This window comes from Chanos chanos, chromosome 9, assembly GCF_902362185.1.
Source record: "Chanos chanos chromosome 9, fChaCha1.1, whole genome shotgun sequence".
Taxonomy (NCBI): Eukaryota; Metazoa; Chordata; class Actinopteri; order Gonorynchiformes; family Chanidae; genus Chanos; species Chanos chanos.
The window spans coordinates 15,463,457-15,480,956 of NC_044503.1; the positions used below are offsets into that span (position 1 = coordinate 15,463,457).

Sequence of the window (17,500 nt, forward strand, 5' to 3'; positions counted from 1 at the left end):
GGCACCAGCACCGGCACCGGCACCAGCACCATCCTGGTGGAAAAGAGGTATTAAACAAATTTCTCTGGCCCCCTGGTAATCCAAATTACTAAAAGACTCCCGAATTAAAAATAAATCAACATTTCAGGCTCTGGAGCTCAGAGGAATTGGTCTCTCACAGCCCCTGCTATGGAGAATTAAATACAAAAATCTAAATTTCAGCCTCTGGTCCCCTGGTAAGCTAAAACATAAATTTCTCTCCTTTTAAGAAATAATTAATGTACCAGGCTATGGAGCTCAGGGCAGCTCTCTGGGCAGCTTCCTGGCCCTCTCCCCATACTTTTGGGGGTAAATTGGTGTCTCATGCCTCCTGGTATACAGTTATTTAAATTTACATGACAAAAACTAAATAACATTGAACAGTTTTAGCATTGCAGCTTGAATGAAATGCTATGCATAGAACTTGTCTTGGTTTGGTGTTAATTGATTTGTATCAGCTACAGTACTTAGCTACAATCTTCTGGTAATTATTTCGCAACACACAGTAATAGCATACATAGTCAGAATGTAACATACATGTTAACAGTTGGATTTTAAAACCATTTATTTGTACAATAAACATCTAACTATTTGTACTAGTGTAATAGATGTTAAATATGGTCTGAAAAATCTACCGTGAAGTCTGGAAAAGTATGGAATTTTGAAATGGAAAATGTGTAGGGACCTTGTCAAAGAAAAAATGATTTACAATGTATAACTCAGAGTAGGCGAAAAAGAGAAAACTTTTCTGAATGGGTAAGGCCCACCCAGGGAGACCCGTTCTCCGCCCCCTGTGTTTTGTGTGGACAAATATAGGTAAGTGAGACAGTACGGAGTCCTACAACATTAACATAGTAAACATAGTATATTTGCAAACATGGTGTAACACCCCCCCCCCCCCCCCCCCCCCCCCCCAAGAAAAAAAAATCATCCGAGTGTCCTGGTTTTTCATAAATCAAAGGTGGCAACCCTAGTGCGTGTATGTGTATGTGTTTGCGTGTGTGTGAGAGAGAGAATTAGAGAGACATTAGCATTTAGTTTGACATGGCTTGGCATCAGTGCTAACTCTTTTCTGGGGCGTCCCCTGGAGCATTGTCACCTTACACTAATCATGCTTTTATTATCAGCACCATTTGTGCAGTAACCATGGTAACGAGGCACTGGTGACAGGCTTAGGAAACTCACTGTGATGTTGTAATTATTGAATCATCCAGAAATTCTTTGTCAGGCACCCGGAACAGCTTTTGCTTCCCTCGGCAAGTCCTGGACCTTTCTGTTTTAGGTGAAATCTTCAACAACATGTAATAACAACATGTCTCTAAACCAAAAACCCTTCAAACACTAAAACACATCCTTCCCAGCTAGCATAAATCTCTTCATTGTATGAATTTACTATTGTAAAATTGACAGACGTAACTAGAATATGGCCAAGTATAGCTTTAGTATTGGGAGCTGTACTAACTGTGAGTTCATATAGTTACTGCACATATAATGCCAGTGTAACACCTGTGTAGTTTCTGTATGGTTATACTTTTCCCTTCTACCCCATATAGTAATATACTGGCAATAACATGTGGCATAGATCGATATATTGTGTAATATAAAACTATCTATCTGCACAGCTGCCCACGGGCACTGCCTCAGGAGACACTGAACAGGGGATGGGTTCCTGGGTAAATGTGTGTGGAGAAATGAAAGGCTGTGAGCAGAAGAAGGAGAGAATGGAGGCTATTGTATGCAGTGTGTATATAGGATGTGGCCTGTGGATATGGAGTGAATGGAATGGAGTGAATGTTGGAGCAGTGTGGATGGGACGTGCCCACGGTCGCAGAGAAAGGCCTCTGTTGTTTTCTGACTTAATACCAGAGCTTCCTTGAAAAGCCCATGATGGGAGCATGTGTGCAGTGTGTGTGTGCGTGTGTGTGTGTGTGTGTGTGTGTGTGTGTGAGAGAGAGAGAGAGAGAGAGAGAGAGAGAGGGAGAGAAGGCACTAGAATAAGAGTGGAGTTATACTTAGCTCTGAGATTGTTCCCATGAGGCTTTGTGCCCTGACATACACTTAATGCTTAAAAGCCAGAGAGCCGGGCCTTTTCAGACAGCCTCACACACACACACACACACACACACACACACACACACACACACACACACACACACACTCACACACACACAAAAGAGCTGAGACAGTGAAGGTCAGGAGCAAAGCTTTTCCAGGTCATTTCTGTAGAACAGCACTGAACTTAAACCCACAGCGCTACATCTGTGTGTTCCTCACACACACACAAACAAAGCCATTGGTCAGGTCTTGGAACCTGTGGCTGTTTTGATCCTTTTGGAAGTTGTGTGTTACTGCAGTGTGTTTATGGCCTCTCATTATTCTCCAGTATGATGTTTGAAATGAAGTGTGAATGATCAAGTCTAGCTATTGTACTGCTAATGATACTGAGTGTACTGATGGCTGCAGTTTATTCCTTCTTCTCTTCTCCTCCTTTCTTTTATATCAGGCTTGTATAGCAAGGACAAGTTTCACTGGCATGCTTTGTAAAAGCTTTCACCTGAAGCAAGAGCAAACCTATAATGTTTCTGTGTCAGTGTGTGTATGTGTTTGTGTGTGTGTGTGTGTGTGTGTGTGTGTGTATGACTGAGTGTGTGTTTTTGTTGTCTCATAAAGTGTTGAAACTGATCCTGGACTGGCCCATTTATATCTGAGACTAGGTAATAATGGAACTGTTCTATCTCTGTCAAATGTCTCAGACACTTTCTTCAGGTCTGCATTTAAAAACCCACAAACCACTCACTGGCTACAGCCTTTCATTTATTAAAAAAAAAAGCCCCAAAAAACAACAACTACCATATCAGGAACAAGCTTACTCATTGCGTCATGCACTTAGATGATCTACATATGAACATTTCAGTTTTAAACACTGTCATTAGTATTTGGAATACATTTTCCTGTCACAGTAGCTGAGTACATGCTGGTCTTTCTGTAGAAAAGGTGGTTAGGAGGTTAGTCTGTGGATCCTGTCTGCAGGGGCAAAGTGTACTGTAATTTTAAAAGCTGTAATCAGAGAGCCTACACTCTCCTGGAAGAGGAAAATCAGAACTACATTCTTGCTATCAATTCGCTTTAAAATCTTTTTGACCTCCCTGGGTGATCTCTTGTACTTTCTCTCTCTCTCTCTCCCTCTGTCTCTCTCTCTCCCTCTCCCTGCATTAGCACTCGTAGCACCTGTGTGCTATTATCTGTGCTGGCTCTCTGGTAATAGTTCATCAGTGACAATGCTGAGCCCTAGCTTTGCATCCGGCTCTCTGCTGTTAGGAGCTGTGGGGACGCTTGTTTTCCCCCCGAGTGCATTTAACTTCACTCTGCCTGTGTTCAAGCCAAAGAAATCACAATTAAATGACAACATACGGAGTTATGAAACAGTGCTTAACGCATGGAGTCGCTCTTGAATAACTGCAGTACGATTTCAGAAATCTTAAGCATAGTTCCAAACTATAAATGACGTTAAGATATCATGGGAATATGTCACGTTTTTTATTACCGGGTCATGGCGCATGTAATACCAACCTGTGAGCTTTATAATGCTCTCTGACTTAATCAGGGTTATGTTGTACTGCAACTTCAGTTTCTTTTTCTTCTTCAGGTTTTTGTTTGCTGCAAGTCTTTGATGATTTTGCTTGTTTTTCCTCCTCCCTCTGTCCCTCTCTGTCTATATATCTAATCTGTTTCTATTCAGTTGAAACAGGGAAACTGTGCCGGTGGCTCATGGGAGTTGTAGTAATTAATGGAAGATACGTAGAGGATGGTGTGGTTGAAAAGAGAAAGACATGACTGTGTTTAAAACTGTCTTTTTTTCACTTATTCAGTAATAGCTAAGGCGCCTTGGGACTCCGCTTTAGTTCATCACCAGTGATGGTAATGGATTCACAGTAATTTATTTTCTCCTATTCACAAAGATGGAGAGAGAAAGAGAGATGAAGAGAGAGAATAAAAGAACATTTTCTCATCTCTGCTGCAGTGTCTGATTAAACTGACTGTAAGGTTAGTTCAGAGTGAGCAAGGCTGACACAACATCTAATCCTAACCCTAACCCTACCCTCGCTTTTGCTATCTAAACTTGTGATTTTTAATCTGGTTTAAATCTCACTGATTTCCCAAAGGCGCCAGTAAACTACCTACAAGTCTCTAACAGTCGTAATAAAGGAGTGACATAGCTTATTTTATTTCATATCAAAGTTTCAGGTTTTTTTTTAAGTCTAAACTTCTCCAACTTGCCTCTTGCTCCTCCTCCACCAAAGACAATCCCCTACCCCACGGTTGGAAAGCTAGAGGAGTTCAAACACTCCTCTTGTCGATCGAGTGTCTGACCTTCCACATCCCCTTGGTGCAATCTTCCATCTTTTTAAGTGTGACCAAGCCGATAACACAACACCTCCTCCGCCCACTCTGCAGACACCCATCAGCGCCACACCCCACCTCTCTGCCCTGGGACTGAACCACCTCCTACCTCTCTCAATGTCCCCTTATGTACCTCTACACCTCCTCACGCCTCCCGCGTCTGTCTGCCCATGTGTCCCACTCACAAAACTGCCCGTGCCCCTCCCTCTCTGCTACGTCCTCCCCACAGGCTGGAAATAATGAGGCATAGAGGACCCATCTGGAGCGAGTGATGGAGGGAATGGGTGGTGGGTCTTCTGAGCTGTGACGGAGGTCTCAGATACACACACGCATATACACACACACACGTAAATACACACACATGCACATGCACACACACACGCATGCACGCTTGCACACATGCACATGCGCACACACACACACACACACACACACACACACACACACACACAAAATGGCAATAGTAGTTTCTTTGTATGCAAAGACCAAGTAAGGAGTTGAGATCCAGATATGAGTTTTAAGTGGCATAATTGTCCCCTTTATTGCTGTCTCTCTGTGGGAGCGAGCGTGGCTGTGGATAGTACACTTCATTGGATTACCATGGAGATGTATTTTTCAGTGATGTTGAAACAGAGCATTGTGTAATTGCCTGTAAAACCAAGTCCTTGTTTGGTTGGAAAATCCACTCAAGTCAAATAGGAAAAGGATTTGGTTCATGGAGGAAAATATGACCATCTTAATCCAATCCTCTCAATTACTCAATCACTCACAGGGTCTCTCTGGGTCTCGTTGTAAACACGATGTTTGTCTGGGCTTTTTACTCACCCTGCTTTTATCTTAAGTCTCTCGGACACTTGAGTAAGCATTTGGACTGGTGGCGTTTGGAAGATTTTTGTCCGGAAACAAAAAGATTTTAAATAAATGATACTGGAACAGAGTTTTTTTTTGTTTGTTGTTGTTTTGTTTTGTTTTGGCTGAGGGGCTCTTTAGTAGGGCATCCATGTGTGTGAGAGCTTGCATGCTAAAAGCAAACAGTCCGGCATCTTTTACAAACTACATCACCCTCTGTAGCCTAAGAGTGCTTCCAGGTCACCTGTCAAGAGGAAGTAATGCATAACAGAGTGCAAAATGTACCATAGCCATTACTCCAGGATGTGGAAAAGAATTCTACTGTTTCAGCAAAATAAAGAATGTGTTAACCAAAACCGCTAACTGAACTGAAAAAATGAAAATGCATATGAGACAAATAACATGAGGCCTGTTTGAGGACTGGGACAGATGCAAATGAACAGGGCTTAAAAAAAAAAAAAAACAATGGAAAAAGGAAATGTTCAGCACCTGTGGTAAAATTTTGCAGCCTTACTAAGATACAGGGCAGTGTATGATGCACACAGTGTATGAAGACAGATATATGCATGTAACTGAAAGAAACTAAAAATGAAGGTAATTAAAAAAAAATAGCAGGGGAAAATAATACTTTCCCAATAAAATATAAAAAAATTGTATGCATCAAATAGAAGTAAGAAGGTACACACAACCAGGTCTGAATGATCAGAGGGTTTTTTTAAACAGCACAATACAAAACCTTTGCAGGAAATAATAAGCGGAACACATGTAATCTTTAAACAGTATTTATTCCCAGTTCACGTCTTAGTGAAAACCAATAATAATAATAATAATAATAATAATCATAATCATAATAATAGTAAATGTAGGGTAAAACATGTCTTTATTGTAACTGTAATTAATAAACCAGAAAGGAAAATAAAAATGCTTAAAAAATGTTGGAGGGGAAACTATCTCCAAAGTCACTTGTATCTTACTATACAACAAGCCAGGGAAAAGAACACAGAAGTACTCAGTAAACACACATTCACTGTTGCTCTACAGTAGAAAAGAAACATAGAACCCTGTTTTCAAAACGTGACACAGACATTCTCTGATGACGTTATTTTCTGTACATCTAAGGCTGGACTAAACTAAGTTTTTCTTTCTTCCTAAGCACTCTGCTCCTCTCTTACCATAGATAATCATAAGTTTCACTCTGTGACACAGAGGTGTAGGCTGAGAGTCTGGTACAGTTTAGTCGTTTGTGCATAATACTGAATTAATGGTAAAGAGATGCAGGTGCAGGCATGTAAGTGAGTCAGTGTGAGTTATGTTTCACTGATCCTCAGTCTGGGCAGATTAGGAATTACACCTGTTATTTATTATGGTTCACAAAAACTATTGTCAATTTCTCTCTCTCTCTCTCTTTCTCTCTCTCGCTCTCTCTCTCTCTCCCTCTCTGTCTTCACACATGAAGAGACTGAGAAAATAATGTTTAATTCAGTGAAACTTCAGTAAAACTTCAGTGAGGGTGAAACTTGTTCTTCGCTCTTTGGGTAGAGGCATCTCAAAAAAAAACAACTTTTAAACAAAAGGTTTAGAGAAAAAAACCCCCACAGATAACAGCCAATGCAGTCTCTCACTGAAAATTTTTTTACTTAGTTCTGTGGTGAGTTGTTAGGTTACCATGGCTGGAGAGAAATATCTTGTTGACTTTGAATCCCCATTTTAATTGAACTTTAAGTACTGTCTGTTAAGGTTTTTGTTTTTTACTTGTTTTTTTTTTTTTTGGTCTATGTAGGGAATTGAAAGCACTTATTGCTCTGTCTAAATAATACATTTTGGCCCATTGTCATTCGCACAGCTCTGTATGCATCAGTGAACTGCTGAGACTTGTTAAAAGAAATCATCAATAATGTAGAATGGCATCTGGAAAAAGACTTGCCTCCTCATGTATGTCACCACGATTACAGCCATAATGCAAAGCAAAAATCTTATGTTTATCAACTATACAACATTTGCACACACACATGCACGCACACACACACACACAGTCGACAAGCGCTGGACTGGTGGACAGGGCGGCTGTTCCCCCCCGAGGCTTGCATCTGGTATGTGGGCAGGCGGTGGCATCAGTCTGGCAATCTGAATTACCCTATACCCTCACGAGGACCAGTCGCAATCTGCCAATCATTTGCTCATTCCCGCCACATGAAAATAGGTGCCAACACAGGCAGCTGGCAGGATCTGGGTGAGAGCTGGGACAAGTTTATGAAGTTCAGCTGGGCGTGTTAGAGCAGAGAGGAGATTGGTGGATGCTGTGTCTGAGGATGGCTTGGACACGATCTGAAAGTCAGAGCAAGTGAATAAGTTCAGGCTAACTCTTCTTCAACTTTAGAGGAGCGACTATTAGCACCTAGCATGGTACAGCAAGGCACCGATGTTCTGCATATCCACTTTTCTTATGCAGAACTAAGAGGAGAGACGTCATGTATGGTAAACTCTGTACACTGTGTTGACTACTGAACTCTGGGTTCCATTTATCAGCTTTTCTTATCTTTTGTAATCTCGCCTTGCTTTGTTTGACCATGATTTTTTTTATGTGTTTACCTGAAGAGTCTAGCTTGTTTCCATGAGTTTTTCTGTTGTATCAAAATTGACTGTTCAAGTTTGTTTGACTTATACTGAATTCATGATGACTTTGGACATTAATTGATTAAGGACTTAATCTCAGTTGAGGTCTCAAATCAGACAGAGTCTAGATCAGGGACTTGAGAACAATGAAGACTTAAAAGAATAAGATGATACTTTTTAAATGAATGTTGATGATGTTATTGTTTTTATTTTTAAAGGTACTTTTTTTATATGCATTCTGTCATGTTGCATGCATTGTGTTGGTCCCAATGGATTGTCATTTGTTTTAGATAGAATGATAGAATGATATAGTTGATGTATTTGACATTACGAATGCAACTTCGAAGACAAAAAACTATTAACTCCTTTTCATAGACAAGAAGTAAACACAAACCATACTGGAATGTACTGGGAACACAGAATGAAGCTGTGAAATCTCTTGGATCCAGAGCCTGAGATTTTCAGAGGCTCACCCACTGACTGGTGCAGATTTCAGACCCGAATTTTGTACTTGAGTGAATATGTGTAAATGTGCAAACATATTTAAACAAACCTTAAGACCAGTATTTTAGGGAATTTTGTGTATTTGTGAATGTTCTCATATTTCTTTCAAATGGATGCATGCAGATCTTATTCTTGATCACAGACTTCTGAGTTGGTCTTGCACCTTGCACAGTAGCTTGAGACTTGACCTAGACCCTAACCCAAAGACTTGAAACTTGACTTACACCCTAACTTGGAGACTTGAGACTTGACTTACACCCTAAGTTGAAGACTTGAGATGTGACTTAAACCCTAACTCAGAGACTTGACTTACACCCAAATTCAGAGACTAAAGACGTGGCTTACACCCTAACTCAGAGACTTGAGACTTGGTTTACACCCAAATTCAGATATTCTAGACTTGACTTACACCCTGACTTGGGGACTTGAGACGTGACTTACACCCTAACTTGGAGACTTGAGACTTGACCTAGGCTCTTTTAGAGACCTGAGACTTAGACTTTAGCACACAACATGCTTGAAAAGACTTACCAGAAATTACTTGTGAGGCTCTCTACCTTTGTGTTATCTGCAGACTTAATTCCGTGTTGCAGAACTGAGCAAAGAATATGGCTAGCAGCTCTTGCTAATTTCCTGGTCTCATTTGCTTACTCCTAATTCTATTTAAGTGCAACAAAAAAGCTTTTAATAGTTTTGCCAGACACATATAAAACAGTCCTATTAAAGGAAAGAGATAAAACTAATACATAGACCAAACTAATCACGGACAGATAGCATACGCAGGAAATGCAGTGTGGCTCTGACGTAGCTTTGGCCTTATCTGCTGTTGCATTAGCGAAAGCTGCTCTATCTGAAGTGATTAAAATGACTGACGGGTAATATCTGCTTCCTCTCTGCAGGTCCGCATATTCCCTTACCTGATTGGTCGAGAGTCAGCGTTTGCTGATAATCTGAAATGGATGGCCTGCGCCAACAAAGGTAGACCTCCTTCAATTTCCCTTCCCATCATGCTCCTTGGCAAACATTTAGACAGGTCTCTTAACGAACTTCTGAAAGAGTGGGGGGTTGGTTACGGGGTAAATAATTGGCTTGTCTGTCAGACGTAGATAGAATGCAGTGGAATTAACACCAAGCTGATCCTGATCATAAAGTTTGTGGTTCCCTGGCCTTAGCCTTGTGGGGAACGGGTCGACTCACATGGATGCTGGGAATACAGGAACAGCAGGAAAACTTTTCAACTTCTTTTGATACTTTAACCTTGTGGAACTTTTTTTTAGCTTCACCTAAGTTAACACAAAAATCACTTGATACAGTAGGAATAAGAATAAGAATACAGTAAGATATTCAAAGTGCAGTTACACTAGCGTTAATCAGTCATATTTTGATTAAATCGGGATTTTGTTTCCCGTACATTGAATATTTGACCTAATCAATTAACTACAGCATTTATATTCCATATACTGTGTAGTCTGTGTAATGCTTCAGAGGTGTGTGTGTGAATGCGTGTGTGTGTGAGACTATGAGGGATGTCTCCGTGGTGACAGCAGGCAGCTGGCTCCCACAGACAGGGAGCGTCACATCACATCACGTGACTGGCCTGACACCCACAGCTATCGTCATGGACACGCAACTCCTCCACCCCCCGCCATTCTCCCCAACTCCTCCACCCCCTGCTATTCTAAAATTAGCTGTGCCAATGGGCGGCTGGCAGGGGGTCCGTTTTGGTGACTGAGCTAACACATGCTGTCTGATAAGTCAGACAGAGGGGGGTCATCCCCATCCCTCCCGGGTTACAGGCTAAACACCCTCTGTCCTTAGAGTGATCTATACTGATCACAGTGATAGACATACACACACACACACACACTCACACACACACACACACACACTGCAATAGTCCAGACAGACTTCACCAATGAGCAGGGTTTCACACAGCAGCATATCTCTGAGTTTAAAGTGTGTGTGAGTATGTGTCCGTGTGTGAGAAAGAGAGAAAGAGAGAGAGAGAGAGGGAGGGTGGTTCACTTATTGAAAGACACAATTCTATTTAACAGCAATAGTGTCAGAGGCAAATAATCGCCAAATAATCGCAAATTATCATCTCTCTCCATATTCCTCTGTTTCTTATCAACTGATGTGACATTCTTCCACTAATCCAGATTAGGAGATTGTGTAACTTTTTGCAGATCATTTCAACCACAATCCCAGGAAGGGTAGAGACAAGATATGATATGACATGATATAATATGGTATGAGGGAGATGACAGAGGAGAAATGGAGAGACTGCTTGTTCTGACAGTGACAGATTGAGGAAGAGCACGGCGTGTATCAGCCAGTCAGTGAACCACGAAATGAACGAGTCTGCTTTTGCATTCATAAAATCAATCCTCACCTCTTTTTTTTGGACATCCAGTATTTTCTTTAAAGCTTTTTCAGGCATCTTTGCTGGCACCTGTGGTGGGGTTATGTCCAAGGCTGTTGTTATAGTCATTGGAGTTGTCTCCTGATTTTCGGAGACGTGTGAAGTCTGGGGGGTTGGGAGGGGGGCATGTGTGAGTCACTGTCATGTACGAGATGTTGTTGAGGATGACGACCCCCCCAAAATCAATTTTCCCGAGGCCCTGATTTTCCTCACCGATGCCTCCCCGTTGATGGAGCTGGTTTTCTGCTTTTCCGGCTGGATGGCTTTTGGACAGGGAAGACCTTGTCTAGGAAATGAATCGGCGAACGCACAGGGTGGGGTGGGGGTAGGGGGGGGCTATCTATCCAATCTGTTTTATCCCTTTACTTTCTCTCTCGTTCATCCACCCATCATTTCATCTGTGGATGGAAAAAGCCTCTGACATCGACAGGACAGTTGTGTTGTCACATTTTTGCCACATCAAAAGAATCATGTTTTTTTTTTCTTCTAATTACACTGAAACACGTTGCAATGGATTATTTTTTCATATCTTTGTTCTTGTAGCTTTGGTGGTACACTAAGGCTCTGAAAGTTAAATGAAAACTTATTTCTGCATATAATTTGAATTCAGCTCTATTCTGCTCTACTGTTTGGTATTATCTATATGTCTGTTACAGTCTCTGTTTCCCTCCAATTTCTGAATTCATTTTTAATCAAATCAAAGCCATTACAAATGTGTGTGAATAATGATTTGATAACAGTAAAGTTATGACATAGTGCATGCTTCTGTACATGTTTTATCACATATGGAAAAGACTAGAACGTTTGTTCTGTGTCCACTTTTGTTTTCTGTAGGAAAGGTCTAGTGATAGTCAGCCATGGCTGCTTCAATATTTTAATGATTTTTTAGATGTTTTCCAGTGTCCAGTCCAGACTTGTGTATATACTTTCATTCATATTCCATCTTGATCATTAAGCTGTTTAGAAAGTATGATATGCTGCAGGTACACTAATTTACATGCAAATGAAAATGTTATATATTCACTATCCACTCTCGTCATGCAAATTGTAAAAGAAATTTTTATATTAGGTAATACATTGTAACTCTGGTATAATTCATAATTCATATGAATAAATCTACAAATTGCACTCATAAATGTCATTACATTTTACTAAATATGCATTGGTTAAATATACATTCTGTATGATGTATATATGTATATTTTTGGATTCCAGGCTATTTCACTCAGATTTCCACTCTGGCTGATGTTCAGGAGAATGTTATGGAATACCTGCATGTGCTCAGCAGACCGAAGGTTATTGACCAAGAGCATGATATCGTCTGGACAGAGGCTTACATCGACAGCACAGTGAGTCAGCTCATTCACACACGCACACACACTCGCACACACACAGACAACACAGGCACACACACACACACACACTCATAAACAAACGTGTGTGTCTATATATACTCACAAAAAATCAGGCACACATTTCACATACATACGTACATACACACACACACACACACTCATAAACAAACGTGTGTATCTATATATACTCACAAAAAATCAGGCACACATTTCACATACATATGTACACACACACACACACACACACACACACACACACTCATAAACAAAAGTGTGTATCTATATATACTCACAAAAAATCAGGCACACATTTCACATACATACGTACACACACACACACACACACACACACACACACACACACACACTCATAAACAAACGTGTGTATCTATATATACTCACAAAAAATCAGGCACACATTTCACATACATACGTACATACATACACACACACACACACACGTGACCATTTCATATGGTCAACTTGAAAAATTCTATAGAAATAGACATTTACAATTATTAATACTCCTACTCCTATGATTTTACAAATTTTATTGGCCAGTGAATGATTTTATGAATGGGAATGCTGATACTGTGCCCTGGACTGACGAATCACTGTTGAGCTGGATATAGCTGTTGTTGTGGGGATTCAGAGCATGTTGCAGAGGTGTGACTCTCTGTCATCTTAGAGCTCAGTTGGCTCTTATTTAACCTCATTAGGGAAAACATTTACTCACATGTGTATGTGGAACTGAACAAACTCACCATTCCTTTGGCACGGTGCTTCTACAGTGGAAATCTGGACTTTTCCTCACCCCTTTAAAAGTGAGAATAGCTGGTGGAAACAGTGAAGAATACCCTGACATAACACTTCAATGGAATTTAGCTATATTTCTCTCTGTGCTCCATACACGTCAATGGAAAAAGGGCTTGAGGTTAATATTCTTTGCAAGCTTTTGTTCACTGCTTGCCAGTGAGGTCAACTAAGAAGGTCAGTTCTGCGAAGTACACAGGGTCACTTAAGAAGGAAAAGGTCAGATTCTTTTCTCTCAAAAATCGGCCCATGTCAGATCTCAGGGAATAGAACTGTTGGAACAGAACATCGTTCTGCACATCGTTGTGGTCAATTCTGTCACCGTATTCGGCATCGGTTTCGGACAGGAATGCTCAAAATTCTCTGTGATTCAGAGCTCTTGATGGAATTTAGTCGACAGCTCTCATCACTGTGCTCATCACATCACCAGGCTTGGTCACGTTGGTTCAGAGTGCTTCACAGTGTGTAATAAAGATCATTTTCATTGGCCTTAACTCCAGACTCGTGAATGTTTCTGTACATTACAAAAGCCTGTATCTCCCACTCTGCTCTTCTGTCAGGGCTGGAGCTTCACTGGCCGTAACTCCACACAACTTGTTCCAAGGGAGATTAGTGTTTTTGAAGGCATCCGACATCTGAGTGTCAAAAATGTTGCTCAACACGTGAGGTTCATTGGATCATGGAGCGCTTTTGAAATGCAAAAATTGCCATTAACTCTTTGAAAATAATTAACAACTGAGCAGTGTGTGTGTGTGTGTGTGTGTGTGCCATCAGTGTTCTCATCACACACAGTTTAATGGAAATCCAATGTGAATTCCTTGTCTGTTGGTTACTCCTTTAGGTCACGTGGCAAGTGCTTGATTTGCTGGACGATTGTGTACTTTGCAAGACCAATGCTGTTCAATTCTTGTGTTGTCTTTGGGCATGTTATAGCTACCTGTTCCTCTTAGGAATCCCTAAGAAAGCCACCCTGTCAGAGGGATTTTTCAGGCCGGACTACGGGTTCACTCACCGTGTAGCTAGCCCTTGTAGCATTCTCTTGGGCCTAGTTAGTGTGATACAACTGGTTTTGCTGGGTGGACAGGCTAGCTGCCGATTATCTCATCTTCTGTTTTCTCCCTCAGCTCCAGTGTATGACTCATGGTGTTTTGTTTCAGAATATTGCTTTACATTACATTCCTCCATTACAGCAACTGATTCCCTGATAAAACTAAGCAACAGACACGTGTGCTTTTCAAGCTGGTGAAGAAGCATTTGTTTTGACGACGTGGCTAGAATCTCCTGCATTTGCTTTCAATTTTTCGTTTCTTTGGTGTCACCATTTTTAAAAGAGTCACTTAGTGTTTAAAAGAGTTACTGCATTTTGTTTTGTTAAACTTTCTTAATAGCAGACCAAATTTGATTTTTAAATGAACCCAAGGGCCGTTTCAGTTATGCTGGGGGGCCACAGATGGCCCTGTGGTTTAGACACCCTAATTCTACATTATAGAATTTTAAATGTAAGCACAGTTTAAGGAGAGGCTTCTTTTAAACCAGCCAAGTTCTATTGCAATCTTTTTGACCCAGCTGTGCCCATCAACCCCAAATGCAAGCTGACAGGAGGAAAATAAGGGCTGTGTATTGATTTGGTTGTTTCCTGTAATGTTTTAAAGGCGTGGAGGTCGAGTGTGCCAGTTCTCTCTGAATACATCATCACCTCTCCTATTGTCTGCCACCCACATGTGCCAGCAGAGAAAAGCTTGTGTGTGTGTGTGTGTGTGTTTGTGTGAGCGTGTGTGTGTCCTAAACATTGCAGATAAAATGTGTCTAAGCTCTGGAGCGTAGTACGTGTTTGGAAATTACACAAGTCATCTCACACACACACACAGACACATTCTCACACGCAGTCAAAATTGTTTTGGGGCTGTCTGCTGATAATGGGTGAGGGATTTGAAAAGAGGAGAGGATTTTAGTTAAATAGAAAGGGGATTGTCTTCCAGGCATAGTTTCATTTGAGATAGTCACACTCGACCACAGACACACTCGACCTTTCTGTGTATGTCTGTGTGTGTTTTAGGAGATAAATTAAGATTTTTGAAAAGACAAGTACTACATATGTGTGACAGCCTACACACACACACACACACACACAAAACACACAACTTAAAAGACAGAAAAGCTACCCTGTTTATTTGTTTATTTATTTTTTACAACTTTGAGTAGTTTGGGCTGAATCATTGAACTGAAATTTTAAATTAAGCATTTTTGTGAAGAACCCAAGGCAAAACAGAAATATCTATAATTTCATCTTAGGTCCCCTCCTTTCAAGTTAAACATTAGTTTTTCAAAACATTAGTTTTTCTCACCAACCCAGAGGGAATCAATCCATTTAAATTACACACACACACACACACACATACACACATACACACACACACACACACACACACACACACACACAGTGCACTGAAAGTCTTTTGGTGAGGTTGGAATTTGTCAGCAGTAATCGTTTGTACTTTGCTGCCTTTGAATCGGGGAGGAAAAGAGGCAAAAAGAGGGAAAGAAAGACATGTTTTTTTTTTCTCTCTGCCAGAGGGCATGGAGATAGCTCCGGCGTCGTCCTCGCTTCTCTCCACCTTCATCCCTCATCCCTTTCTCTCCCTCTGTCTTTTTTTTGCATTGAGAAAGAGCGCGTGAGGGCTCGAAGGCTTCAGAAGGATGCGCTCCGGGCTTTTGTCGCTGCTGTTTGCCGCTTTAGCTTTGTGCAGGTGTTGGCAGTTTAAGGTGACGACTTAAAGGATTTTCCGTGGCAAACACGTCCAGGCACACACAGACACATGCTTGTGCAGACAGAGAGAGAGAGAGAGAGAGAAAAAGAGAGAGAGAGAAAGAGAGACGGAGATGGAGAGGAAAAGAAAAAGTGGTAGAGATGAACCACACCCAGTAAAACACAGATGTGGTTTTGTGGGAGTCCCAGGTTTTGCTGAGATTAGTAGTCGATGTTGATCGATGTCATCACGCCTTCATTCACCTCTGAAAATGAAATGATGTCTCAGGGAAAAAGAAAAAATACAAGCAAACGATAAACTGGGTGTTTTCCAGTATGGAAAAATCAGAGCACATAACAGTGGAACAGAGAAGAACCTTCCAGTATGACATCAGACTGGGGAGCCAGAACACCTGTCTTTGTGTCTCCTTAATGCCAGCAGGCTTCCACCGTATGACTGTAGTTTCACTCAATATCTGTCGTTTTTTAGGCTTCAAATAGTTACTTTGTCACGCCGTCACCCTATTAACATGTATAAGAATGTAATCATTTTTCCACTGAACACAAAGATGGATATAAGATTTAATGAAAAATATAATGAAGAAACTTGACACTTGGGAAGAGAAATTAATCACGGTAATTTGACTAATGATCCTTTATTATTATTGTTGTTGTTGTTGTTGTTGTTAACAGCATAACGTCCCCTCTCTAATGCTTTTATGTCTGTTTGTTTGTCTGTGTTTGTTTGTTTGTTTCTTTGTTTGTTGAAATCTCTTTTTGTAGCTCCCTCAGGCTCAGAAGGTAACTGACTTTAACTCAGCGATGTAACAGCAGTGTGTGTGTGTTTCCGGCGACAGCGTGTTTCTGTGTGCCGTAGCTCATGACTCAGCACACGGCTTTGCTCCATGGTCACGTGTCAACCTGTCACTGTCAGTGTCTGTGTGTGTGCGTGTGTGTGTGTGTGTCCTGTCTCGTTTTCTCATTTTGCAGACCATAGGTTGCCCAGAACCATGCTTCTTTTCATGGCTGTGCATTGTGCTGTGAATGTGTCTGCTTTATGTACATGTGTGTATTTACTGTGTGTTAATGCTGTTAAATGCAGGTTATGTGTGTGTGTGTGTGTGTGTGTTTGTGTGTGTGTGTGTGTGTGTGTGTACGTGTGTGCATGTGTGCAAGAAGACAGACTGAGACAGACTCTCTATGTGTAATCAGCAGTGTACATATGATTTTGAGTGGGTTGGTCTCGTCTGTTGGTGATAGCATGTGGTGATAGTAACTCTTGAAGGCTCCTGAAGGTGTTTGCTGATGTCAGACCCGTGGGTCACTCTCTTTCGGTGGTTAAAACCTCTCACAGGGTCAGATAAGACTCATTTCTCTTAGACCTCTGATAGACAGGACACCATCAAAGAAAGTGCCCTTCCTCTTTTACAAAATGATAAAAACCAGTTGCATCCTGATTGGCCTAGCATATTCCGCAGGCTTGTATGTAACACACCTTCACACCTCTTTTGAAGCTTTACACATACTGCTTTATAAGATTTTCCATCCGTTTTTTGTCCTGATGAAAATCCGTATAGTTATCATTTTTTGTACACTCTGCGACTCGCACAGTTTCACTTCAGCCCTGAGATTTAAAGTCAGAGAACATGAGAGCAACAGACTACACTCTGAGACCTGAGCAGTTACATGGCTGTCAGTGGATTACGGCCCCTGCAGGCTGAATGCTTGTCTGCTGGATTAGGACTGTATACTACTCAATGTCTCATATAATCCCCTGAT

At 41.1% G+C, this 17,500-nt stretch overlaps 1 protein-coding gene across 1 annotated transcript in view; it reads left to right on the forward strand.

Annotated features, from left to right (window-relative positions):
- Window positions 1-17,500, forward strand: part of cacna2d3a (calcium channel, voltage-dependent, alpha 2/delta subunit 3a) — a 172,846-nt gene that overhangs the window by 96,869 nt on the left and 58,477 nt on the right. Inside the window, exons 12-14 of the mRNA XM_030785246.1 lie at window positions 9,285-9,363; window positions 12,023-12,156; window positions 16,505-16,522. Of these exons, the coding sequence (XP_030641106.1) occupies window positions 9,285-9,363; window positions 12,023-12,156; window positions 16,505-16,522 (231 nt within the window). The remainder of the gene's footprint in view (window positions 1-9,284; window positions 9,364-12,022; window positions 12,157-16,504; window positions 16,523-17,500) is intronic.